General features: G+C 41.1%; 3 protein-coding genes across 5 annotated transcripts; 2 read left to right on the top strand and 1 right to left on the bottom strand.

Moving 5' to 3' along the window:
- Positions 1 to 3775: 3775 nt before the first annotated feature.
- pif1 (PIF1 5'-to-3' DNA helicase homolog (S. cerevisiae)) lies at positions 3776 to 15008 on the top strand. The gene is made up of 12 exons (XM_008433387.2): positions 3776 to 4618; positions 5503 to 5626; positions 5728 to 5853; positions 6217 to 6370; positions 7700 to 7814; positions 8143 to 8249; positions 9426 to 9565; positions 10146 to 10252; positions 10334 to 10421; positions 11596 to 11741; positions 14449 to 14640; positions 14778 to 15008. The coding sequence occupies exons 1-12, from the start codon at positions 4067 to 4069 to the stop codon at positions 14814 to 14816; spliced, it is 1890 nt and encodes a 629-aa protein (XP_008431609.1). The 5' UTR covers positions 3776 to 4066; the 3' UTR covers positions 14817 to 15008.
- Positions 15009 to 16382: 1374 nt separating this feature from the next.
- On the bottom strand, positions 16383 to 19647 carry LOC103479132 (cytochrome b-c1 complex subunit 6, mitochondrial-like). The gene is made up of 4 exons (XM_008433383.2): positions 19484 to 19647; positions 19100 to 19153; positions 17394 to 17555; positions 16383 to 16694 (listed from the first exon to the last, which is right to left on the bottom strand). Exons 1-4 carry the CDS (start codon positions 19529 to 19531, stop codon positions 16662 to 16664), a joined length of 297 nt encoding a protein of 98 aa, XP_008431605.1. The 5' UTR covers positions 19532 to 19647; the 3' UTR covers positions 16383 to 16661.
- On the top strand, positions 19156 to 25524 carry nsun4 (NOP2/Sun RNA methyltransferase 4). Of its 3 annotated transcripts, XM_008433384.2 has the most exons (9): positions 19759 to 19906; positions 19980 to 20057; positions 20587 to 20800; positions 22018 to 22198; positions 22294 to 22448; positions 22551 to 22711; positions 22787 to 22911; positions 24018 to 24150; positions 24268 to 25524. In XM_008433384.2, the coding sequence occupies exons 1-9, from the start codon at positions 19811 to 19813 to the stop codon at positions 24409 to 24411; spliced, it is 1287 nt and encodes a 428-aa protein (XP_008431606.1). In that variant the 5' UTR covers positions 19759 to 19810; the 3' UTR covers positions 24412 to 25524. The 3 variants fall into 3 exon arrangements, with proteins under 3 accessions (XP_008431608.1, XP_008431606.1, XP_008431607.1); XM_008433386.2 differs by lacking the exons at positions 19759 to 19906; positions 19980 to 20057 and adding an exon at positions 19156 to 19219; XM_008433385.2 differs by lacking the exon at positions 19980 to 20057 and having other exon boundaries at positions 19764 to 19906.
- The last annotated feature ends 2082 nt before the right edge of the window (positions 25525 to 27606 follow it).

The following is a 27606-nucleotide window of genomic DNA, read 5'->3' as shown; positions in this document are numbered from 1 at the left end:
CACCCCTTTTGTGCTTTAGATTGTATCTGGTGATGAGATCATGTATCTTCATGATCTTATCATGAGATCGATCAAGCTGCTCTCCTATAAACTGCCACAGTGCTATATAACAGCAGATGTCCTTGATCCTGGAGACTATCTGTTACTTCTCCAACCCAGGACTTATCTGCCTTCTTTAGCATCCTTAACAATAGACAAATGGCCTGACCATCTGTGTCGGGCTCAACAGAATTCTTGGTACATAACAATCAGGGATTCACACCTATTGTCCAATCAAGTCTCTCTTCTCTGACAAGAACCTATCAAAGGAAGCCAGATCCACTGTTAGTCAGAGCAGACTTGACAGACTCCTTTGACTCTGTATTTCTGCTGCAAGGTTTTAATAAATTAAATAAAGTAAAACAAAAGTGAAATGAAGTCATACACAAATAAGTAAAATAAAAATAATATGCATCTTTTTAATCCATCCATCCATTTTCTTGACACCCTTGTCCCTCAGTGGGGTCGGGAGGGTTAATTCCATACAAAAATTTTTTGTCTTAAATGTACTGCAGTGGGCTGCACAGTGGCGCAGTTGGTAAAGCTGTTGCCTTGCAGTAAGAAGGTTCTGGGTTCGATTCCCAGCCCTGGTCTTTCTGCATGGAGTTTGCGTGTTCTCCTTGTGCATGGGTGGATTCTCCCCAGATACTCCGGTTTCCTCCCACAGTCCAAAAACATGACTGTCAGGTTAATTGGTTTCTCTAAATTGTCCCTAGGTGTGAGTGTGTGTGTGCACAGTTGTGTCTCTGTGCTGCCCTGTGACAGACTGGTGACCTGTCCAGGGTGAACCCTGCCTCTTGCCTGGAATGTTAGCTGGAGATATGCACCAGCACCTCCTGACCCCAATAAGGGACAGGGGTGTACAGATTATGGATGGATGTACTGCAGTGCATAATTACATTCAAGTAGATGTGACAAAGCAGCTCCTCTGTTACAACTAAAAAAATAAAACCAAAAGACATATATTTTTTAATTTATTTTTCTTTATTTATTATTTTTCTTTCTTTATATTATAAGAACATTTGGTCTATTATACACTTAATGGATGCTAATGGTTACATGTTAAATTACGAATAATTGTGCAAAATATCAATTCTGTCCCCCAAAAGCTGAATTTACCAGATTATATAATGTTTTACCAAAACAATTTATTGGTCATATTAAAAATGTAATGACATATCATGCAATGACCGCACAATTACCCAATTTATCTATTAATGGAATATCATTCACTTACCAAAAATTCAATAACCACACAATTAAAAGCTGTCTAAACAAAACTTTATTCCCTGGGAAAATAAATACAAATAACATTGTTTGCAAATTTAGAAAAAATAAATAAAAAATTAATTGAAAGGTTAAGAACTCGTTATTTAAAACTCCTCTTACAACCAAAAGCTAAAGAAACACACTTTAAAGTTTTAAATGCAATTTACCCCTCAAAAGGGCTAAATCGCTTCAATATTGATAAATGCTCATTCTGTGAAAGCGATATAGAAACGATAGACCATGAATGCAATCAAACCAAAATATTTTGGAATTGCTTAGAAAGGTGGGTCAAATCGAAAATTGCATTTCCTGAATCTAAACCTGGAGTGTTATTGAAAAACAAAACAATAGAACTCTGTTGTAACCTAATATTTTGTTTGGCAAAATTCTTTATTCATAAAGAAAGAGTGCTGAGATCATCCCCAGTTTTTAACATTTTTTTAGTCCGTATTCCAGTTATATTCGAAATCAAGCGTGTAAGAAAATGGATGGATGGATGGATGGATGGATGGATGGATGGATGGATGGATGGATGGATGGATGGATGGATGGATGGATGGCATTGGTGCCGTGGACAACGAGTTCATCTGAAAAGACCCCGTGTCACTGGGATGACTCTGAATGCAGGGTATGGTTTGAGGCACTTGAAATAAAGTTAGAAATCTCTGCAGAAAGTTTTCCATTCATATCCACCCTACATGAAAACAGAGGGGAAATAGGAGGCCTTCTTTGAGAACTAGAAAAAATATTTGCCTAGATCTCAACTAAAGATCTAGGCAAATACTGATCTCCAGCYAAWGCTGGAGATCAGTATTCACCTGAAGCTTTCCTCACCCATCAAATCCTGACAGCAGGCAACTGAGATTCCTTTTTACCCTTTAAGTAGAGTGAAAAAGCCCCGTATACATTCTTGTTCACGTTTTTTTYCTAAAGGACACCCATTTGGAGCTTCCAACAGATGCAACACAGTATGCTGGTAGTCATTATAATTAGGCTAATATTTTCCGTCTGTTCTTTCAAGCCTCTGATTTTTTTTCTGTTGTGACCAGAAGAGAAGAAAAGTTCTCCTGATTCTGATTTTAATGCAGTTTCTACCTCCATAGTGTAGCAGCAGCACCAGCCTCAACTCCTGCCAACTCCCTGCAGGTTATGTCAGGCCTTTATATGGAAATCTTCACTGTAAGAGACAGCGAAGAGATGGAGACCCACCTCATTAATGCAGGAAGCTCAGTGGTAGAGATCTTTAAAAGTGAGACTAATAAATCCTCAAATATGGAAAGCAAAGAGTTAAAAAAAAGAGGTTTCAGGGTAAATCTGCTCCTCTCAAAAATAACCCTCAGGCTGGTTTTACATGTAGAGAATAGTGGCTGACTGAAACAGAGGAGACTGCAAGAGAATGGCTAAAATTCAATGTCAGAAATAACCTGCCATGTAGCCAGTGCAAAAATATTTCAATCTAAATTTTCAAAATTGTAACAAAACCTTCTCTTCTCAGCAGAAGTGATAGATTTCATTTACTCTGCTTGGCTTCCTGACCCCAATTAGCTGTTTTTCCAATCAATCAATCAATCAATCAATCAATCAATCAATCAATCAATCAATCAATCAATCAATCAATCAATCAATCAATCAATCAAATTTTATTTGTATAGCACATTTCAGCAGCAAGGCATTTCAAAGTGCTTTAAATAATTAAAATAAAAACAGCATGTGACATTAAATAAACAGTGAGAAAGAGAAAGAGATTTAAAAAAACAAAATAACAAACAAAAAAAAACATTAAAACATTAAAACCCGCACCCCTTTAGGACTTCAGTTAAACGCCGTTTAACTGGGATTCTAACCCTTAGGGATTTTAGTCAAAAACACCATTTGACAAGGACTCCAACCTCTAGGTTTTTAGTTGAAACTCCGTCAACTGGGACTCTAAACCCCGTAGAACTTTAGTTAAACGTCGGTTAACTGGGATTCTAACCCTCAGGGACTTTAGTCAAAAACACAGTTTGACAAGGACTGCAACCTCTAGGTTTTTAGTTGAAACTCCGTCAACTGGGACTCTAAACCCCGTAGAACTTTAGTTAAACGTCGTTTATCATATGAAAATCTGACTGAATTATTACTGTAATTACCCACCGATGTATGTTAATCCTAACATATGAATCCCCTTGTTGCTATTTTAGTTAGTTTAGTTATTGTATTATTTATTTTTCCTTTATCAATACTACTTTGTATTTCCATTTCTAAATCTGCTACAATGCCCTCTACAGAGTTGCACCGTTGTTATTGCCTTTCTTGTTTGCACTTACTTTGTTTAAATAAAGTTTTTTTAAAAAAATCCGTCTAATAAACGTCACTGCTCACACAGCCAGTGATTCGTAGTTTCTGCAATAGGGGGCGTCTCATCTCGTCTCTCATTGGTTGGAATGTTAAACCTCCCTGATATGGTTGGTCGGAGAGGTCGGCGTGTGATTGGCTGATTTCACTGCCTTCAATTTTAAAAATGTTTTGCTGTTGATCGCTTTTCTGAACAGCTGCTCCAGAGTGGCAGAAACACAAAGGTCGATAGATCTTTTATCTTTTATCACTTATCACTTCATCATCTAATCACGTTTAGGTTTTAGGAAACATGACTTGCTTTTACTGAATTCTGCTACGCTACAGTGCGCCAGATCTCAGTTTCACTCACTTCAGCGTCTTCGCCTTGTTCAAGACCGATCAGGAGCTAATGTGAGCTGGTTTTTGTCAGCCTGTTTCTGCTATGCTAGCCGGAGAGGATGGCGCCCAGCTGCAGTGCTGTGTGGCGGTGGAGAAGCTGAACAGCTGCGGCCAGGCCACCCGGAGACAGCTCATCCGCAAAGCCTCCGTTATCCTGGGCCGCAACGAGTTCCAGGAGCTCATCCTGCGTGTGCACGACGGGAAACTATCCCACAGTTACCTCCTGAAAGAGTTCAGGCTCTTCACCAAGTTCGCCAGCGATGGGAAATGCACCGTGAAGCTGCTCCCCGAAAACACCCAGGTGCTCCTCTCCAACTGTCCCCCCGACCGCCTGAAGCTGTTCCTGAAAACGCTCAGCATCAAGCACCAGGTATGGCAGAGCGGCAAAACTCTGACCGACCGAGAGAAGCTGAAGGCCGACCTGCCCCGCAGCTTCGAGGCCATCAGCCCTCTGCAGCAGAAAGACATCCAGAGGGTGAATGAGCTGCTGAGCAGAGCGGCTCCCTCCGGCCTGACAGCCCGTATCAACAAGGGGTCAGCTGCGGGGACAGGTCAGCAGGTCAAACGGTCCCGAAGTGATGCCAGCAGCAGCCCGGTGAGTTACTGGACACCACACGCTGGTAAACTGGTCCAAAATGTACTTTAATGAGGGTAACATTACTGGAATATGCTTTTATAAAAGTAGAAGTTGATAGTTTTCCAGTAAATGACTCTAGTAAGGGTAGAAAGGCAACTGAAGTGCTGTTTAATCATCATAGCATCTGACTGAATTTGTGAAAAAGAAAATAAAATCTAAAACTATGTGCCAATTCTGGTATTTTAAAGAAAAAAAGGGTTAATAATATACATTAAAATGTACAAATTTAGAAATAAATCCTATTAGAGATTGACAAAGACTTGAAAGGGATGTAGATCCCTCTCCAGCAGCACATTAACATATAAGAGTTAAAATGAAGTGTAGCTTGACATATGTTGTTAAAATGGCCCAGTCAAAGTCCAGCACTAAATCCACTAAGAGTCTGTGGAAAGACTTTGATTTCTTGACAGAAGCTTTCTGCCCAGTTTGATTTGGGACTAAAATCTTCAGAATAATTCAGCATACATGAAAAGCCCATTTATTACAGGAACTTTTTTAGTAACTAAAAAATATTACACCTCGATAGATCCGCCAAATTAACATTGGAAGGCGTATTCTAATTTAGTGAATGACTGCACTTTTCTTTCAGAACTTTGCTCTTCTTCCTGCTGATCACATTAAATCCTAATTAAATACATAAGTTCGTAGCTGACAAACTGTCAGAAATTCAGACTATAAATCCTTTTTTTTTCTTTAATTTCCCTTCAGGGAATTATTAGCAGAAGCTCTTGCATTATTAAAGTCCACTTACTCTGCTTCCTACTTCGATCTCGCAGCACTACGATTTCTGTAAGGCCATCTGGGCTTCAGAAACTCATCAGACGTTTTGGTGGTGATTACAGGTGAAGGGAAACCCCAGTAAGAGAGCCATCTTGTCTTTCCCGATACGGAAGCTCAGCAAAGAGCAGGCTGCTGTTCTCAGTGCGGTGTTGAGCGGCAAGAACGTCTTCTTCACTGGAAGTGCTGGTAAAATGTACAATCGTCCCTGAATGTCTTCTCTAACGCTCTGCTGAATCGCTCTTTCACACCTTAAGATCTATATATGAGGATTTGGGTTTTCTCTCTAGGTACGGGGAAATCCTTCCTGCTGAAGAGAATCCTGGGATCTCTCCCCCCGAAGAGCACCTTTGCTACGGCCAGCACAGGAGTGGCTGCATGTCACATTGGAGGAACAACATTGCACAGCTTCGCTGGTCAGAGGAAACAATTTTCATCTTTAAATGAAATTACGTCTTAACGGCTTGGGCTGTGCACACATTTTGTTAAAACGATGCATTCAGGGTCTTGGTGGAAAGTGATAATAATAGAACAATTTTCAAATTTTGAGTAGAGACGCTGCTCTGTTAAAATGAGATTTCTCCATGATTTCTCTTCCTTTTGGCCTAATAAACTGTCAATGCATCCTCTTCCTGTCTAATTCTAACTGGGTTTTGTCACTTCAGAGTGTCCATGCTGACGTTTACTCAGGCCCGGAAGAAGAACTAATCTGGGTTTCACCTAAGACCCGCTTTATGTATCATTAACTGATCTTGGCTCATCTGCTTGCTTTATTCCAGGTATTGGCTCAGGCTCCGCCCCCTTGGAGCAGTGTGTGGAGCTGGCCCAGCGGCCTGCTGTGCTGCAGCACTGGACCAGCTGTCACCACCTCATCATTGATGAGGTCTCCATGGTGGAGGCCCAGTTCTTTGACAAGCTGGAGTCCGTAGCCAGGTGGGATCAGGAGTGTGACAATATCAGCCGACTGCATTTTTAGAGTAATGATGAGTTTGATCTGGGAATGGCATTTATGTTTATGCAACTCCCAAGCCAATTCCTCATTAAAATGATAGAAATCAATGCTATGTAAATGGCATTGTAGACTAAAGTGCTGTGTTACATGGTCTAAAAAAAGACCATGTAACACAACTACATCAGCTTATTGGCCAAAATTGGTGTGCTTTGTTTAAAGCTACAGTAGTTTTTGTTTATTAGTCTAGACCAGTGGTTCTTAACCTGGGTTCGATTCAAAAGTGTTTAAAGCAATAAAGGGTTTTTGAACCCATTTTTTTCACACACTTGGACAGAGTATTGGCACATTTCATAATATCTTTGCCATTTCTACCACATTCTCTGAATCAAATGCTTTATTCTTCTAATATCTGATTGGTGAAGACAATAATATCTTGCTTTTATGCAGATGATGTACAGCTGTGCTGTTTAAGAATTAGGAGTTCTCCAAACAGTCTAAATTATTGCACAGTCACAAACAAAGTTTCCTGGATTCAAATCCCATTGGGTTTAGGATAGGTGTGCGTACTACAGAGAGTAGATGGAGAACCTAAAATAAATTGACTGGTTTAAAATATAACTTTTACTTATTCTTTCTAAACAAACTCTGAGAAAGTCCATGTTTAATTATTGATCCAGAGAGCATGGTTCCTCTGATCAACTGGACTTTTGAACTCAGCTGTCAAGTGAAATTTAAGGAATTTGTGGTGCGTTTTTGACTAACTAGTGGAATCTTTTTTTTTTTTGTTATCATAGAAGGGCGGGTAAAGCGCATGCTGAGGTTACTGTCCTCGATGCAGCCGTTCTGGGTTTGATTACCAGACCTGGACTATTAAGTGCATATCAGAATTTATGACTTCTTTGACAGTTTTAAAACTGAACCGTTAGTGTTTCAGCTGGTCTCTGTGCAGCTCTGCTCCCACACAGTTTTCTGAAATTTGTGTACTGGGAAAGTATCATGACACGTAGAGCTGCAGCAGCCTGTACAGTCCTGCTTGTGGGGGAAACCTGAATGAATTAAGCTTGGTGGAGAACTCGGTTTTAAAAGACGTCTTTTTTTTTTTTTCTTCAATGGTTTAACTGATGTCCTTGAAATTAACTCCAACTGTTACCAAAGCTTGAAATTACAACGGAACAATCACTCCTCCTGACTGATGGGGGTGCCTTTCTGTAAACACAGGCTTTATTATTCTCATGTCAGATTAGTTAAGTTGCATTAGTTAAGGTCTGACCCAGTACTGTAGAACTGAAACTCGCTGTGTCTCTTGTCAGGTCGGTGAGGAGATCCACACAGCCGTTTGGAGGCATCCAGCTCATCGTCTGTGGAGATTTCCTCCAGCTACCTCCAGTTCCTAAAGGAAAGGAAAAGGCCAGCTTCTGCTTCCAGGTTGGCCTTCTGCAGCATTTCTTTACTGACCTGCTGAAGCCCTGCAGTAGTCCTGCTGACCTACACTGGATCTTATTTTCGTTACTGGAGATAAAGCTACATGTTAAATAGATTAGGGCCCTCAGTATTGGTTTTTCCTGGTATACAGATGCATATGCTAAGGCTGGTCTGAGTGCACTTGAGTCATTGCTGCTGTCTGTATTTATTAATAATACAAACAATGTTCTTTAGTGAGCATCTTCCTTCTCTTTTCACATTTTTCCTTCTCACATTTTTTGTGAATCATTATGGAAATTCATGGAAAACTTTCTGATCTGTGAACTTTCAGGCCAGGAGTTGGCGGAAGGTCATCCAGGTCAACATGGAGCTAACAGAAGTGAGGAGGCAAACCGACCAGAACTTTATCTCCCTCCTGCAGGCAGTGAGGGTGGGCAGGTAAAACAACCTCATGGTTGGCTCTCCATTATACCTGTCTGAGCCAATCTGAGCCAATCTCACAGGAATTCAATGTGATGCTGCTGCTTTACATAATACATTTCATGACTTTTTGAGAAATTCTTTAATCTCCCATGGCAACCATTCAGCTGTGAACAACACCTGGTTGGACTTAGCCCCGCCTTCGAGGCGCAGCTCTTCCTCTGAGCTGCAGTTTCCAAGCTTCCGCCTCGCAGGACTTTTAAAAGAGACAGAGGCCCAATTTCAAGTCAAATTTCATTTGTCATGTTTGTGATAGTGGTGTTTTATCTATCTATCCATCTATGTGCCTAGAAAGTACATAATACTTTAAACTGCCCCTTTAAAGTATTTAAATTTGCATATCTAAAATTAAGATCATAAAATGTCTTGAATTCATTTTTTTAAAATAAGTTGGATGCCTTAATCAAAGGTCTTAAATTCTACATGTCTGTTTTTTTGTTTCTCATGGGAATTTCTACTTCAGGCAACTCTTTGAATCGTGTTCAGACATGTTCATTGCATTCTGTGACTCTAGGCATGTGAGGCTACTGGTAATTAGCTGCTAATATACCCTTGCTAACTATTTATTTATTTATTTTTTACCAATCATGGCAAATTCATCTGCAGTTGGCTGGAGGATGTTTGTCTTTGCCATGGGCGCATTTCTGTTGCCAACCCATAAGAGGCTAAGCACATTCTGTTCCAAAAAGCTTGGCACTTCAGTATATTTCTGTGGTGATACAGGTCTTAAATGCCATTCATACATTTAAGTTGGTGAAATGCGCAGAAGCCCTGTCAATGAGTGACTAAGTTCTACAGTTTTTATTTCCACATGGAAATTGACAAGCTGTGACAGGATGAGGTGTGATGTGTCTCTTAGCGTTGTGTGTCATGTTCCCTTTAAAAGGTAACGACTGTGGAATGTTTTCTTCATTTCTTGTCAGTTTCATGTTGGATTTATACAGTTTCAAAACATGAGGCAGCACCGATCTCGCTTCTCCTGCTAGAATTAGAATTGGTGAATGTATTTTAGTTTCTTCTTTTTCTTTTTTTTCCCTCCCCTCCAAGTTATAAATGTTACACATAGAGCAGCTCCATCTCCGGTATGAGTTTCAGCTTTTCCTGAAGGAAATGTTCTGTGTCGCAATAACTCAGGGTGTCTGAGGAAGTTACAGCTACGCTGCTGAAGAGCGCCTACCATCAGATAGAGCGGGACGGGATTCTGGCCACCAGACTGTGTACGCACAAGGACGACGTGGAGCTCACCAATCAGAACAAACTCCAGCAGCTACCAGGTCTGAATGCTAACTGCCTGCTCCTCCATTAACCCCTTAAACAACATCTTTACCGGCGTTGCACTGAGAAGTAGCTCTGATGCGCAGTTCCTCCAGTTGTTTGCTAATTGGGGGGGGAACAAAATTGATAATTATTGGAAATTTTCTCCACTGTGCCACTATAGAGTATCAATCACAAAATTAAAAAAATATATGCAGCTGCTATGTGTAGTTTGGTGATACAAATCACTTCTTGAAGCATCATCCTGAAGAAGCCCATTTCAAATGATAATCTTTTGTAATAACAGTATTTGTGCTTATGATGCTATGAATGCTGTGCCAAGCATTCATAGCATCATAGCTGTGCTTGAATGCTGTGTTGTAACCCGTATTACTACAATGAATAATGTGTTAACAATTTAAGCTTGTATCGCCCACCCCTAGTTCTGGAATCTTTTTAATTTTGTAAGACACGATTTCATCAAAAACCCTTTTAATAAGATAGCAGCGGCGGAGGGGGGGTTTCAGTATTTAATTTTTTTTCGTGTTTATTTTCTGTCGGTGACCTACTGTAACCGAAGCGTTTCTCCTCGTCCTGCAGGGTCGTCGCGGGCGTTTGAGGCTCTAGACAGCGACCCAGAGTTGGTGAGGACCATAGATGCTCACAGCCCAGTGAGCAGACTGATCCAGCTGAAAGTGGGAGCCCAGGTAGACTTCAACTCAATGCCTCCTGCTGAGATCGACTGTTTGAATAAAACCACTTTTTAAAATCTTTTTGCATCCCACAAGGTCATGCTGACCAAAAACCTGGATGTAGCTCGAGGTCTGGTGAACGGCGCCAGGGGAGTGGTGGTCTCATTCGACTCGGGAAAACAAGGTTTAGATCAGTTTTTTTTCTTTTTCCTTCTGTTGGCACAATACTTGAACAGGAGCACAATGTTTGATTAAAAGTCAAGTTTGATGTTTTTTTTGTTTGTTTTTTTTTCCCCCACTTGTCAGTGTGTGACAGAAAAGCTCCTCATATTTTCATTGAATTAAAACCAAATGAAAATGAGCTTTTGTTCTTTCAGTGGGAGAACAAAAGTGTTCAGAATGCCACAGTGATGACGGTGAGTAGGCTCATCCCTGTGACAGTAGTGGCTCCATTCAGCAACTTTCCAGCTCCAGGAGATCAGCTGACCCTGCTTAATTTAGAACAAAATAAACTTCAGAATTTCATTTTTTGCCAGCTTTTATAATTGTACTGACCTTTTGTTTGTAACGTTCAGACAGGAGAGGTAGAGATTTCAATTTCATTATTAAACCAATTGTCTTTATTCTTGTTCTTAAACTTTGTACCCCACTATTAAAAACAGAATCCTGACTTGACACCATGTTGTGAGATTTGGAAATGTAGGGGCGTGTAGAGTTGTTGTTTTTCTACCAAACATATTTTCTTGTTCGCCATCAAACTCGTATTGATTATTGCTGTTGTAGTTATCTCCTAAAGCTGTGTCCCAAGTGGGAGCAGAAAACCACAAGCCTGTCTCGATGTGGATTTATGGAACAGTTCTGGATAAACTGCCACAGACACGTGTAAATAATCTTCATTTTTAAGTGGGTCGTACCAGCGGTGCTGGCAGAACCTGGTCCAGGAACACAGTCAGATTAAAAAAACTAAATATTGGATCCAAAGTGATTTGACAGTGTGACTTTAAAATTAAGATAAAGAAAGTGAAGATTCTGAGGTAGTTTTTACTTTCATGAGCATCAAAAGTAATTCTACATCAGTTCATCAGTCTCTTCTTGTTCCTTCTGCTCTCTCTTCTTGAACCTCCAGTTGGTCGTGGCTTATGGCAGCTCATATTGAGCCTGGTTCTGGTTCTGCTGGAGGTTTCTTCCTGTTAAAAGGGGAGTTCTTCCTCCCCACTGTCGCTTCATGCATGCTCTGTATGAGGGATTGTTGTAAAGTCTGTACATGAAGCAAACAGCTACCTGTCAACGACTCCATGTTGTGCCAATAGAGAAGACTTTTTCCTGATCCACTGATCTCCTCCCTCGTTTGTTGTCAGGATTCCCATGCATGCGCTTCCTGTGTGGGGTCACGGAGGTGCTGAAGCCGGAGCGCTGGGTGTTTAAATCCACCGGCGGGATCCATTTGAGCCGACAGCAGCTACCGCTGAAACTGGCCTGGGCCATCTCCATCCACAAGAGCCAGGTGAGTCCAGCATCTGCACTGCAAAAACACAAGTCTGACCAAGTAGTTATCTAGTTTCTACTGCATATTAGGGCTGTAGTGATACAATAATCTCACAATACGATATATATATATATATATATATATATTGCGATATTCAGCAAATTATACAATTTAATACTTTTGCGATTTTTCTGAAAGATTTTAGAGTGACAGAGTGATTTTGGTGACATTTTGTGACTGTTATAGAGTTGGATTAAATTTATTTAACTGAAAACTGATTAAAAGCACCAACTACCTGGCTCTGGTTGGACATGGACAAAGACTTAAAGTCGACAGCTGGACAAAATGAATCAAAGAAGTGGTGAGAAAACATGTTTCTTTTAATTGAAACAGTACAAACTGTAGCTTACATGCATTTGTAAAGTAAATAAAGTGCACCAAGTACCCTGCTCTGAATAGCTTGATACCGTTTTAACCTTGACTCTTAACATCTGAAGGAATCACTCTAAGCCTGATGACCTAATTACTCTCCCGGCGAAGCAAGCAGTGAGTGAGCAAGGTGACAGTTGGGTGTTACGATACTTGCGGATGAATATCGTTTTTTTTTTCTAGGAAAGAAAATATCGATATCGCAAAATCAATATTATTACACAGCCCTACTGCATATATCTTAGCTTTGTCTTCACTTCCGGTAAGTAACTTTTCATCAATATATATATATATATATATATGTATATATATATTTTTTAAGTAAATAATTCTGTAATATTGATAAAGTACTAGAAAATAGACACAAATTTCATGGTGAAATTTTGGTTTTGTAGTGACAGATGGGCTGTGACTTTCCCACTGATGCTGAAGTGCAGCTTTCACTAGGAGTGCAGGGAATTTGGACTTTACTTGAATTCAGTGATATTACTAGTTTCAGGGGACTCATGTTGGTTCCTGACTGGTTTCCACTAAACCACCTTTTTTTTCCCAGAGCACACTATTAGAGACATGGCCATGTTCCTTTTTCTCTTGATTTCCTGTTGCTCTTCAGTAAATGCAACCCAACTGTGCTCCTGCCAAGTGTTTCTATATCCTGTTGCTGGTTGGGAGAGGGGTGGGGGGGAGAAGAGGTGATATTGGTGGCAACAAATATATTTGGAAAGGAAATGACTGTTTCACCCTGCAGCCGCTGCTGCTATTACATCCTGACCCCAATAATTGGCTGGAGAATGGAGGAAGAGGCCCTCTGGATAATTGGGATCACTGGTTGTGAGCACTGGGAGCAGGGGTGGTCCACAGCGCAGGTGACTGCAGATATAACACAATTCATTAACAGAATTTAAATGACCTTTTTTGTTTTCTACTCTGTATTTAAGGTGGGTTCTAGAGTAGAAATCCAATAGTTGCAGTAAAACTGAGCATGAGGGGAGAGTGATGGCAGCTTCTGCACCAGGAGACTTGGCCTGTATTCCAGTTGTAGCCAGAACTGGGAAATTCTAATTTCGCAATCAGAAAAATTTGATTTCCTACAGGGAACAACTCCAACTACCCCCCGTTAGGTCTTGTAAGGCCGAGGTCTCAATACGGCCGCTCCTCACATCAACATTAAGCTGTGGTAGAAATGCATTTATTTTTGTCTGACAAAAGTGTCTGGAACTTTAAACTGAACAAATGAAGTGGTGTTCATTTGTTCACCACAGCGCCCCCTTTAAGCGGGCACTGGAACATAGCGCTTAAAGGGGCAGTGTTATGTAAAACCGACTTTTTGAGCTTTACATCATGTTATGTCATTCTGTCCTTGGGGAAAAAAGAAAACCTGGAGTGTTGTTGATTCTTTCATGCATGTTTGAGAAACCATTTGATCTCAATGGCAACCATTCAACTGTACAAAACGCCTGGTAGGGCCCAACCCAGTGCAAGTCAGAGCAAAGCTGGAGAAAACCTTGTTAAGGAGTTAACAAGGTTAACTTCCTGAAGGCAGAGTTTCAGAGAACGTTTTAAAACGACAGACCCAATTTCAAGCTAAGTTATAAAGTAAAACTTCTTTTGTCACATTTGACATAGCATTTTTTTAACAACTGAAGTGAACATACTTGCTTGATGGTCCAATAAAATGGCACTAGGTCCGTAAAAACACAAACACCCTGGCTCGGGTCTTTAACCTACTAGCATCGTGCTGCGTTATGGAAAAACTGGTCATGGCTTATTAATTACAAGTTCACAATTGATGCTTCAGTTGCAATCATTTAATTGAGGAATTTAGGGTAACTGTGCCGCTGGGTTGTTTTAATATGGTACCGTCTTAACCTGCTGAGTAACTGCACCGGTTAAATGCTTGATTTTTTTTTTTTTTTTTTTCTTTTAGTCTAATGTGCTGCTGCAATTGGGCCTGAATTTATAAGTAGATTTTGCATACCTTCACCAGAAATGTGGCTGGTAGCTTACATAAAGAAGGAATATGGAGTGCTAGTTAATGCCTGTAAATTTTGAATGTTGCATCATCTTCTGGTACATTTTCAAAACGGGGAAGTCGTGGAGACAAAGCGTAATAATCCACTTTGATAAAAACCTGTTTTTTTTTTTGTTGTTTTTTTTTATCCTGATTCGAGTCTCAACTAGAAAACAGCTTCAGATTCATTAGATATCAAAGTGCTGCTCTCTCGTTGTTCCCCCTGCTGAGTGTGTTGCTCATGTTGAACAGCCTGTTTATTCCTTGTCTGTGTTTCGTGTGAAGGGAATGACTCTGGACTGCGTGGAGATCTCCCTGGCTCGGGTGTTTGAGAGCGGCCAGGCCTACGTGGCCCTGTCTCGAGCTCGAAGCCTGGAGGGCCTCAGGGTCATGGACTTTGACCCCCACGTTGTCCGGGCGGATCCAGATGTTCTCCTCTTCTACAAGAAGCTGAGGAAGGAGCGGCTGCTCATGCAGGTGAGTGCAGAGCTCTCCCTGTCTTGCAGAGTTTGGTCTTGACTAAAAGATTTCATCTTCAGTGTCACCAAGTTTGCAGAAAGTGAGAATTGTGATGTTTTTGTGTTCAGAACTGATTGAGTGGGTTTTCCCTGCAGGCCTCCATGGATGATTTCTACAATAAAGAAAATTCTTGAGGAGCATCTGCATCTCCTGAGCCACTATGCACCATCTCCATGACTTATGCTTTTAATACAAGCCGAATTTTACTTAACTCACTGGCTGAGTTCCACTGCCACCTGCAGCTCATTTCTGCAACTTGCAGTTTTTATTTTTTAAATCGCATGATTTGTAATTTATTGTGGTTTGTATTTAAATAAACTTTTAGCCCTACTAACAAAATCTTGTCGACATGTAGTTTGCATGAACGAGAAATAATTATGTAAGAGTTTATGAAAAAGCTGAGTCATGTGTATGGCAACCAGAAATAACTGGATTTACCACTTTGGCTTTATGGTGATTATTTGAGTAGCTTAAAATCTGAACTAAAGCGACTCAACAGCTTCACAGGCTTTATGTAAAATCTAAGGCAATTCCGGTGAAGTAAAAGTTAAAGAATTCTGGGGAAAAAAACTTTATGAATCAAAGATGATGTGAACAGCAAAGCCACTGAATCCGGTGTCACTTTTGCCACATTAGGTTAGCCTTTTACTGCAAAATGGCTGACATTTTCCCTGAAGACACAATTTTTATATTGACAAAAATTATAAACAAGTCTTCAGACTTTGCCATGAAGTGACTTGTGTTTCCACCAATTGTCTTTAACATTTCTGCAGCTTGGTTTGGGTTGACCTTTCAGTAAATTCAGTTGACTGAGCAGGACTGGCTCAGACACACACCTCTGAAAACGCTTCATGTGTTTTGGATTGATTGGTGACGCCCTAACCAGCCGGCTGGCTAGCCTGGAGTTAGCCAAAAGACAAATATACTTTTAGTATGTAGTTGTATATAAGTAACTTCACATTGTTATTGTGGGATGTTGCACAGAGAAAAATTAAGGTGAAAAGATAATTTTATTTATAGCACATTTTCAGCAACAAGGTGCCTGGTCCACCTGTAACAGAAATTCTGAAAAAATGAAAGGCCCAAACGCATAAGAATTTATTCATCTACATGAACTGTTTATCACTAAAAATGAGAAAAACTAACAAATGGAGATTTGAGTCTTGCACATTACAGGCACCAATATATCTACATACTTTCTTTGACAACTGAGATTGTCTTGTTTTATTAACTTTGTGTTATATTACTCAAAGTATATCCACACAAATGAACCTCCTGGCACCATGTTTAATTAATAACAGGAAGTTGTGGTTGTTTTGAAGCAATCTGATTGTGCTACACTGCCCCCTATGGGTTTAGCATGTTTGAAATGACACCAACTGGTGGATTTGTTCAGGTTAATGTGGAAGAACTTTTCTGAAACGGATAAAGTGTACAATTTTTAAAACAATGTGATGCTGATATTGGTTTTTGCATGTTGGCCTCAGACTACAAGGCTTAAAATTAAGCATGATCTGTAGCGTGATTAGGCTGTTTTGCCTTCGCAGAAATCCTCAAATTGGAGTTAAAGATTTAAGGGGGTTGATCTCTAGCATCATTAGAAGTTCTTTGAAATCAAAAATGTAATTTCATATGAACTTATTCATTGCCAGGAATAACAAAGAATGACTCGTTCAGACAGACTGACGAGGAACCAGAGATAAGAGGAAAATATTTATTTCTAAGTCTGAACAGTGATTCCAAGGCCAAACCCTGAGGTAAACGTTTCATCCTGGAGCGCCACCTTAACTCTGGACTGATTTCTAACACTGCTGCACCAGGGATGGGAGCAGCAGTGTTGATGAATAACAATGGTATTAAGAGCACATGATTACAGAGGACATGCATCAACCCTAACATGATTATGAGAAGCATGCATCATGGTGGCTGCTTAGTCGATCAGGATCCTACAGCTGCATTGGGTGGGGTGGGGGGGGAGGTCATTTCACATTGTGGAACAACTTGTGTGACACCTGAAAGCAGAGAAACGTGATTAGATTCTTTACTGAAACACAATCAAAATCAGCTTCAGCGTGTTCAGAAAGGATAGAGACCAGAGCTTCTGTTCTCAACCAATAAATGTACTGAAGGACTTAAAGTTTTTTTTTTTGTTCGCTTTTGTTTTTTTTTCCTGGCTGCTGGTGAGCTAAAAAGAAATAAATCAGTTTTTCAGCTGCCGAATCCTTACTATGTGTTTTACATACAGACTTTATTTTATTTTCTTCCTCCTGCTTTGTGTGGATAATGTGAGTTTAATTTTAACCAAAGTTATTTAATTCTACTCAGACTTGTCTGTTCATAGTCACGTCTTGCAGTGTTTGCCTTTAAAAGGAAAAGAAAATCTTTTGGACTTGAACTCTGGCTGAACTGAGATCAGTTTTATTTCGTTTCCAATTCATTCATCATATTTGACATTCTGAATGTGTGTGGCTTTTAATTTGCAAAAGCAGAAGTAAGAGATTTATTTTTGTCAAGTGACACTTTATTCATACATACACTCTTGTGAGCAAAAGTTCATATTTTAATTTGTTTGATGTAAAAAACTGCAAAAAAAGTAGAATAAAATTATTTTCTAGTGATAGATTTTAACAAAATGGATGTGAGTAGCAGCTCTGCTAGTAAAGCTCAGTCTCTCCAAACTTCTCTGTAGTTCAAACTGCTGTAACACTTACACAGTGGTCCCGTGCGTGCAGGAAGTCAAAGAGCTCTTCTGTGCACTCCTCCGTAGTGCTGGACCTGGAGCTGACCCTGGCTTCACACACCTCCAGACGCTCCTTCAGGTGCACACAGTGCTCAGTCTGCTCACATTTGGATCGTATCGTTTCCAAGGGGTCCTGGAAGGCACCAGAGACGGAATGGCAGCAGCAAATCAGTATAATTTCCCCTCTGACCCAGAGTCTGAGGGGAAACCCTCAGCCAGAAGCAGACAGTGTCTCGTTACGGCTGCAGTAAGCGATTTTAGTTGTCGATTACTCTGACGATTAATCAAATTAATCAAATATAAAATATTTGAAATACATTAAAACGGTGGTTCCCAAACTTTTTCTCCTGCGCCCCCCCCAGTGGTTTCCAAACAATTTCTGGACCCCCCCCCCTTCCTGTTCCTGCCCCTGGGGGGTCAACTTTTTTGGGACCAAAATGAATATACGTAGCTGAACATAAACAACAACATTGGTAGCCTACAGGCTACTTTTTAAGCTTAAGGTGCTGTATTGATATTAGCTAGCTAGTCATCTTTTAGCTAACATTACCTGCATCCAGCAACTTTACTCAACTCAGTCAGTTACTTTGGGGGAAAAACTTAAAAGTTCTTTGCGTTTTGCTGGTTTGCTGCCATGATTCTAACACACACCTGCGTAGCTCTGCACAGCAGCAGCAGGTCTCCTTCACTGCCGTACAGGTCTGTACCTGCGACCTAGCGCGAGTGTCATAGCGCTCATGTTGCGTTTAAAGGCGGCTCGGAAAAAACAGGTTACCACATGTTAACAATGGTAAAAGTGCTGATAAAAGTGACAGAGGACACAGATATGGGAAGTGTAGAAGCCCCTACTGTATCAAATTGACATAGGAATAACAGAGAGTTGGCCATTCTACAGCGTTCATGTTTTTTTGTTTTTTTTCATCCCTGGAATGGCACGGTGCCCCCCTAGGGGACGCGCCCCACAGTTTGGGAACCTCTGCATTAAAAGATGCAAATAAATAATTATATTGCATCTTTTAATGAAACACATTAAAAGATGCAAATAAATGTAATTATATTTCTTTTTTTAAATAAAACATTTTGTTGCCTAAAATACAATAACAGCATCCCTTTAGTGAACTCTTTATAATTTGTAGCAAAGGATGCATCTGCATTTAAAAAATACATCAACATGTGAAAATCTATAACCCTTTCTGCTGGACTTATCAATACAGTGTATGGTTGATCTGGTGATCAGTTTTGGATTAACCAATTAAGAAACATTTGTTACAGCATTGTCTGCAGTAACAAAGTAAAATTGTGCCATACAGACATGATTTTACAAAGCAAAGTATTGGAATTATCAATCCATTTCCTGATGAAGCTTTTACAATCAAATCTGTAATAAGTGGTCTTAGGTTTGTGTGGTGATATGAAATATGTTATTTTAGACTGAACATGTGAGCTTTTAGGCAGCTGAACACATGTGGAATCCTCTGTAAACTAGAGAATTGTGGTAAGGAACAAAGAGTTTCTAGAAAATGTGAATGTAATGAATAGAAGAAAACAAATGTTGAAGTTCAGTGTGAAAGCATACATGAATGGAAAAACACTCCATCTCCCTCCTGCATGTGTGTTTCTGTCCCTGTTCTTCAGCAGCCACTCCTCTGCTTCCGGACAGAATTTTAAGCCACTTACCACCATTTCTTCCTCCTCTTCTTCCTCCTCTTCTTCCTCAGCAGGAGCATCCTCCTATTCAACGGCAAGAAGAATTCCAGTCAGCTTAAACTGAAATAAAAGCCTATTCAAGAACTCAAGGTGAACTTACACTGACATTTTAAAACTCACTGGTAGCAATCTTTTATTAATTATTCATAGATAAATCTCTAATATCTAAATTCGGATATCTTTGCCCTGAATTCGCTTAAACAGAGTCGATATTAACATGTCTACGTTATAGTTGTTCCAGCTTAAGAGCTGACCCTTCGCTTATACGGTCCACCGCTGAGCTATTAGGTTACACAACCCGGTACACTACTTTAATTTGGCTCCTGTTTACATATATTTGTCTATTTACTGTACCTCTTCGTCGGGGTCTCCGGACGTGAGCATTTTTCTCTCAAAAACCATTTCTGCGAGTTTGAAACTAGCCAACAAGTTAACTACCTGAAGTGAAAGCCTGAACTGATGTCCCTGTTCGAGGACGCGAGGTCGGTCACACGCCGGAAACGAGTAGAACGCTCTCTCCGTCTGCAGTTTTCTATTGGCTGAAATATTTTATCGACGTCTATTTTGTCTAATCGCATACAGAGTTTTCCTAAGTCCCGCCTTAGTGAAAACAGGAAGCGCGGAACTGTTTTAGAAGGGTGCAAAGGATCTGTCGGATGAAAAACGTTGTAGCACATCGTGATGGGACTGTTCCTGGACACTTCCAGAGTGATATTGAGCAGGGTTAAAGACCTGAGAGCCCTGACTTCTAAGCGACACCGAGTGAAAGGAAAATGGGTAGGTCACCAAAAAACAGGCAAACAAAATAGCTTTTAGTGTTTTGTGTCTGAGAAAACTTTTATTTTTAAGGGGTTCGAGTCAGTGGGTTCGCACCAATTATCACCCGGCGAAGCGGTGTTCAGGGTGGGCGGAGTTTGGACAGCGACAAGTACTCGGTTCCGATCCACCAGTTCTAATATGTGACTGGCATAATAACCATAACAGTGTTTTGGAGAGAAGATAATAACATTTCTTGTTAGATATGTACAAAATGTGTGTATAAAATCAAATCAGGTGATTTTTTTTATTTTTATTTTGTCAGCTATTGTGTGGAGCTCGAGCGAGTGAGGGTGGATCAGAAAATTAATATCTTACATATTTAACATATGTAAAAGAAGCTACTGGAAATGATTTAGTTTTTAATACTTAACCACAAAGCATAGAAGTTCTCTTCTGGCTGTTATAATGCGTCTAGCTCAGTTTGTCTGAAAAAAAATATACATACAAAGCATCCTTTTATATTTCAATAAGATTTCACATCTTTTATGTAATTACCAAGTCACATTAGAACCTTATATAGCTATGAACTTGTCTTTTTTCCATGTCTTTTTTTTTTTTTATTCAAAAAGACCTGTCAGTTGGTCATGAAGTTAACTCAGAATTATTGCTAAATGTGTTTAATCTTTTCTCTCCTACAGGCTGCCACACAACCCAAACAGCCTCCCACCAAAATGGCTCTGCAGCACTTCGATGCCACCTACAGCACCCAGCTGGGGGCGCTCTGGCCCTCAATCCGAGTGGCCCTGCTGTCAGAGAGGAAGTACGGAGCCCTGCTCAATCATTTCTCCCATAATCCAGATGTGGAAGAACTCCAAGGTCAGGGATGCAAAGACTTCATCAGCAATGGAGAGGGTAGGTCTGCATTTCAGTCCAGTGTTTGCTGCGACATCCGATGATGTAGTACACACAGCTTCAAAACACAAGCTCCATGATAATCTCCTACTGAGAAGTGTTGTAGAGAACCACGCAGGCTCTGGTGCAGAGCTTAAGCCAGCACTGGCAGCAGGTGGCTGTGGGAGCACCTTCATACACAGCGAGGCAATAAAGTGTTGCAAAACAGCCATGTGGCATGAAGTGAAGAAGACACTTCTGTCCAAGAAAAACATGGAGGACAGAGTTCAATTCAGCATTAGGTGTGACGTTTGACCTGAGTGAAGTTGGCCCCCCCACCTTCTTCAATCAGACAAAATTGGTGTCAAACGTTTGTGCTACGTTTGTGCTGGTTTGTGCAGCAAAAATTTTCGTTTTTGCCGCTATCATTTTAAAGATGTAAAGAAATGTTTCTAGAGGTCGGTCATCCAAGGTCAACCAGCCCCCCACCTTCTTCAAATCAGACAAAATGGATGTCAATCAACTCGGCTATGTTTGTGCTGGTTTGTGCAGCAAAAATGTCCGTTTGTGCTACTTTGGCTTTGAAGATATTAACGAAAGTGTAAAGGTCAAAAGGTCAACCAGCCCCCCCACTTTTATGAAATCAAACAAAATTGGTGTCAAACGTTTGTGCTACGTTTTGTGCTGGTTTGTGCAGCAAAAATTTCCGTTTGTGTCGCTATCATTTTAAAGATATAAAGAAAGTTGGATTTCATAAAAGTTGAGGGGCTGGTTGACCTTTTGACCTTTACACTTTCATTAATATCTTCAAAGCCAAAGCAGCACAAACAAAATTTTTTTGCTGCACAAACCAGCACAAACGTAGCCGAGTTAATTGACACTCATTTTGTCTGATTTGAAGAAGGTGGGGGAGGGGTTGACCTTGGATGACCTCTAGAAACATTTCTTTACATCTTTAAAATGATAGCGGCACAAACAAAAATTTTTGCTGCACAAACCAGCACAAACGTTTGACACCAATTTTGTCTAATTTGAAGAAGGTGGGGGGGTCAACTTCACTCAGGTTGACTTTTGTTCTCCAATGAATCCTTCTGATTGTTGTGGAAATCTGCGATGCGCTGTCAGATGTGATAAAAGCCTTTAAAGTGTTTCTGACACAGAACCCAACAGGAGTGTCTCTGGTAGATCTTTCGGTTGTCTTGTCTACAGCTAATTCCCCCTTTTTGTGTTTCCTGCAGCCTTCATGTTTCCTGCCTCCGCTGATCACCACTCTGAGTTTAGACCTGAAGAAGACTCCAGCAGTTTGTCTACAGTGACTCATGGTGGGGGTAGTTGGCAGCCTTCTCCTCTACGGCTCAGTCCCAATATCAGGTGCTTGGTTTTTCCGAGAGGAGATATCACACGGTTCAGACCTGCAAGGTGAGCGAAGGTCTCGTACAGTCCAATTTAAAAATCAGGTCCACCTGAACACATGAAGTATTGTCTGAATCTCACTTTTCTCCTGTTATCTTAAGACCTGACAAGTTTGGTTTGTTGAGTTACTACCTGCTGGACGCGGCGTCTATGTTGCCTTGTCTGGCGCTGGATGTTCAGGAGAGTCACACAGTTCTGGATCTGTGCGCCGCTCCGGGTGGAAAGGCCCTGGCTTTACTTCAGACGCAGTCCGTCAGTGAGTGTCCTGCTCTAAGCCGGTCTTCATCAAACTCTATCCAGTCTGGTTAGTCTCCTGGCTCCTCTGATAATTATCCACCGTGTTGTTTTTATGCCTCAGGGTTTTTGTGTGCCAACGACTTGTCCGTGTCTCGAACGTCTCGATTGAAACGGGTTCTGCACAGCTATGTTCCAAAAGCGCTTCTGACCGATGACAAACTGTGCATCACATCATTTGACGGCACCATTTGGGGGGAGATAGAAAGGAACTCCTTCGATAGAGTAAGTTCAGGTCACCCAATCATCTTCTTCCTGTTGCTCTGGCGACACACTGATCTGATACCAGCTTCACTTCAGGTCCTTGTTGACGTCCCCTGCACCACAGACAGACATTCCCTCATGGATGACGACAACAACATATTCAGCAGGAGCAGAGTCGGAGAAAGGCGGAGCCTACCACAGCTGCAGGCACAGCTTCTGCTGTAAGAATGATGGAAACACAGAAACAGACCAAACATTTAATCATCAACCACTGATGATTAAATGAAAAAATATGCAAACATAATGTCACATGTCCCAGTGATTCCTTTTCCCCGCTAGCTTCACATGGCAATAATCGTCAGGGACGCTTGTGCAGCTGTCTTGTCACAGTGTTTACCTGGACAGTGATCAAACTCACTGTAATCAAATATTTCTGGTAAAGAAGTGTAAAAAAAACCTAAAAATAAATTCATCTTTATTCCCGTAGCATAATTTCACATTGAACAGTTTAAGGAAAATTTAACCTTTTCCCTTAAGTAAATTTGCACAATAAAAAAAAAATCTCTGGTGACATGCAGAGATGCAAAAAGAATTCATTAAAAATTAATTCCTTACATTCTTTTTATTTTAAAGAAAAAAATTATTTAAAAATTATTTTAAACAAAATGTCTCACTTTCTCATTCAAACTCTCGCTTTCAGAATCACTTAAGTTTAGCAACAATAAAACCTGGAAGCAGTTTGCACAGCGGATGACAGATGATTGGCGATGATCATTTTCAGTCACATTGTCATCATGCAGTCATCATGCACAACCACGCTGTTTTTATTAAATTTATTGTTTTTGCTTTTTCACACTGGGCCAGTTGGTTTGACTTTTATTGTTTAAAAATGAAATCCTCATATAATTGTCTTTGACCGATGTTAAAGTGTGTGATGGTGGTGCAGGGGAAAAGCATGTAACCCATATACAGAGACCTCGGTCCTCCATGAGGACGTCACAGGTTTGATTCCTGGCCGGTTGACCTTTGACACATGTCTTCCCCCTCTTATAACCGGCATTCCTTTATGACCAGCCAAAGGCCACTGGAGCTGGAAAAAACCTTTCAAAAAAAGCATTCAAGAAACAAAAGAAATGTTTTCCCAGAACTGAATTCAAACCAGTTATAGCTCTTAATATCTTTGCCATGTTTGTATGAAAAATGAAAATATATATATTAATGAATTGATGAATTGATTAGTTGATCATACACATACAGTTCATCAGAGCTATAGGACTATACTGTTAGTCAGGTGAAACTGTAATCTAAGTGTGTACTCCCTGTGTAGAGCGGGAATCCTAGCTGCTTGTCCTGGAGGCGACGTTCTGTATTCCACCTGTACCCTCTCTGCCAACCAGAACCAGGCTGTGGTGCAGCAAGCTGTCCAGCTGGCTGAGGAGCAGCATGGCATCCAGCTTCAGGTCTGTGGACCAACCACACAAGCAGAGGAAATGATGGAAAACTGCCGCATTGACTGATTAAATACACGAAATATTAAGGCAATAATGTAAATTTTTTTCTTCCTTTCCCCCCATCAGGTCATCAGTCTCCGCCCTCTGGCTCAGATGTTTAGCAACACATTTCACTTTGCTCCTGACCTCCACCTGGGAGAGATGGTCATCCCGCACTTAGCTGCTAACTTTGGACCCATTTACCTGTGCAAGCTGAGGAGACTCACCTAAACTCTGCTTTGTGGACACAAAACACAGCAAACATCTTCCCACTTTCATCCCAGATGCTTTTCCTCTGGGATTCACCTGCAGTGTTATTTTTCTCCTGCAGATGTCCACAGTAGCTAAGCAGTAAAGGTGCTTGATGTATTCTGCGACCACCAGGGGGCGGTAAACTATCCTCCCGAGTGTGCAGCTCTTCTGCAGCGCTGTTCTGTGGTTATTCATCAGGTTTGATGGCTTTGCCTCATAATGCTGCGTGTTTCTCCACAGAAGCAGAAGATAATGAAAAGGCAGCTCAGAACTTCTTTGACCATTTGGCTTCTCACATCTGAATCTGTGCAACTTCCATTACTGTAGCAGGGCTGATTCCATTTTGCATCAGCATCAGTCAGAGGTGAGGCGCTTCCTCTCATCACCGCCTAATGGGAGGCGTTCAGGGGCCGTCTGCCATCACACCGCCGATGACCCTGTGTGCTGTCCTGGCTAGGCAATGTAGCGTGAAAAAAGGTGTGTGTATGCCTGCGTGTGTGAGAGAATATATATATCTAGTACTGTATATTTGATGAGATCAGATGAATCCACATCCCATCGTCATTAAGCAGCTCGGTGCGGTGCGGCGTGGCGCGGCGGGGACGGGACGCCAGCCATGCGGCTCCCAGATGAACATTAAAGAGGCAGCAGAGAGCTAAAATGGGCCGACTCGCCCTCTCTCCTGCCCCGCCGCTGTTTGATTCCACAGATGAGTGCAGATAATTTCCTGTGCGATTGTGAGTGATTACTGTATTACTGTGGCAAAAAGGAGGGATGTATCTGGGAATGCAGAAGGAATTAATGACACATAAAAACTATATATTTTTTTTGTACCGGCTGCGTTGGTCCCTCGGATGGCTCTTGTGATTACCTAAACGTATTGTAAATATGTGTTTCCGATGGGCTCCTCCATAAATTTCCATGTTTTAGCACTCAGGAGATGGCAGACGGTTAGAGATGAGTTACTCTCTGCAGACTCCACCGGCTGCCTGCTTTATTATTGAATTAGCCAATGAGGCGCTGTGCGTTTGTGTCCGTGTGTGTAAGCCTGCGTTATGCTGTGTATTAAAAAGATGAATATTATGGATTTAACTACGCAGCCTTGCTTCTGTTGTGTTTTCAAATATAATGCTTTTAATAAACATGTAAAGCACTAATAGTCTTCAACACTGTGACAGACACACAGCCATAAAAATCAGACATTATGATCTAACTTTATAAGCAATATAACTGAGCTCCCAGTGCACTCTGGTGAACACTTTAATGATTTGAATCCATTAGTGTGATCAGGCAGGATGTGTACGTGTGTGTGTGTGTGTGTGTGTGTGTGTGTGTGTGTGTGTGTGTGTGTGTGCGTGTGCGTGTGCGTGTGTGCGCGTGCGTGTGTGTGTGTGTGGAGCTTCACGCCTGCAGGTGAAGCGCTGGCAGCGGGAGAGAGGATTCCAGCTGCTGGGGGTTAACGGTCACCGTCACTGCGCCCAGCAGGAACTACAGTCATGGCAAACTAAACCGTAACAATGCTGCAAAAACAAAATGGAGAAAAATTCACTGTTCTGCCCTGAATGACAGCTACCTAATTAACCAGTCATCAGAAAGTGGGACCACCAATACAGAAGTAGTAACCTAGCATTACCTTAGGCAATTTTGCTTGATTCTCATCTCCCTCCAGTGCTCTGTGTGGGATTTCTCCCATTGAGTCTGTTTCTCCAGTTGAATTTAAACTGGGAGATGAGAGTGGAGTGGAAGGCATTAGTCAGACTAGGTCCTATGTGTTTGGTTTTCTTCAAACATGGAGCGGCTCATTAGGAGATGAGAAAGATGAAAGCCGAGTACAGCAATACTGAACAGCTGAGGTTTTTTCAGATGTAACTTTGTAAACTCAAATCATGTTGAGAAAATAATCTTTCTCCTACGACCCTTTTAAACAACTCATTCTAGTCCAGTCTTTAATATGCTGAGCTGCAATATTTAACATGCTGGAGCATCCAGTCCTTTAAAAATGGCCTGAATGTTTTTCTCTTCAAAATAATTATCAGAATATCTAGAAATGGTCTTTTAACCCTTCCCAGATTAATGAGGAGCAACAATTCCTGAAAAGGAAGACGGGCTCCTTCCATGAGTTTCAAAAGGAAAAATGTGCTTTAAGTTTTCCTTATGACTAAAAATGATTTTCTTTATGGCTGTAGGCGTTCAAAGACTGTTCCTGTTAAAGATCTTCCTAAAAAAAAAAAACTTCCCTGTTGGGAAGATGGTATGCTTTGTAAGATATATTCCCTTATCACACATGCTGTGGCAGCTCAAACTGCTTCCAATTAGACATAAAACCTCTAGCTAACTAGAACTGAACAGTCTTAATGTTAACATATTTTATAGTTGTTGCGCTCCGTTTTGGTTCTGATCAGGCACACTTTGGGAGCGCCACATTAGCTTCAAGCTTTTTTGTTGTTTTTTTAAACCTCTCTAAGAAGATTACCCAGGGAGGGGTGAGATGGCAGTCAGGGTGTTAGAGAGAAGACAAGAGGAGAATGGAAGACGAAGCGGAACTAAAGGAGGGCGGCCCTGGATGCACAGTTAGCCACCTGTTGTCACTCGTCGTCTTCTACTGATTCTGTGCTTTCGAACAGTACAGGGTGGTGGTTTCCTGCCACAGTAACACTTTTTAAAATATTCAGCAAAAAAAACAAAAAGCTGAGTTGAAGTGTTTAGTCATGAGTAAACCCTGCACTTCATTAGCATGTGTGCGTGCAGCTGTGAGGCTGATGGTGCTCGTGCTTCCCTCTCCTCTGAGTTTCCTGCTGGTGGTTTCCAGGAGGGCTTTGATGTGTATCTGAGCAATGCGCTATTAGAGGGATTTCCCCGGGCCTGACAGCTCAGAGAATATGCTGTGAAATGGCAATGCTGCTGGGCTAAAAGAATGCTGGAAACGGGATTAGGATCATATTCTGGCAGACCTTGTCACTTCCTCAATAGGCCGAGGTTTCCAACGCTGGCACTTTTCCATTCTCGCTCTGGTTAAAACCTTTAAGAAAACCATGGAGAGGAGGGAGGAAAAGCACTGATTGAATGGTACACTGTGATTTTTGTGTGGAGCTCTTGATCCGAAAGATGTGTGTGTGTGTGTGTGTGTGTGTGTGTGTGTGTGTGTGTGTGTGTGTGTGTGTGTGTGTGTGTGTG

The sequence above is a fragment of the Poecilia reticulata genome, linkage group LG17 (assembly GCF_000633615.1).
Source record: "Poecilia reticulata strain Guanapo linkage group LG17, Guppy_female_1.0+MT, whole genome shotgun sequence".
Taxonomy (NCBI): Eukaryota; Metazoa; Chordata; class Actinopteri; order Cyprinodontiformes; family Poeciliidae; genus Poecilia; species Poecilia reticulata.
The sequence above is the reverse complement of the archived record's forward strand: the minus strand, read 5'-3'. Positions and strand labels throughout refer to the sequence as shown.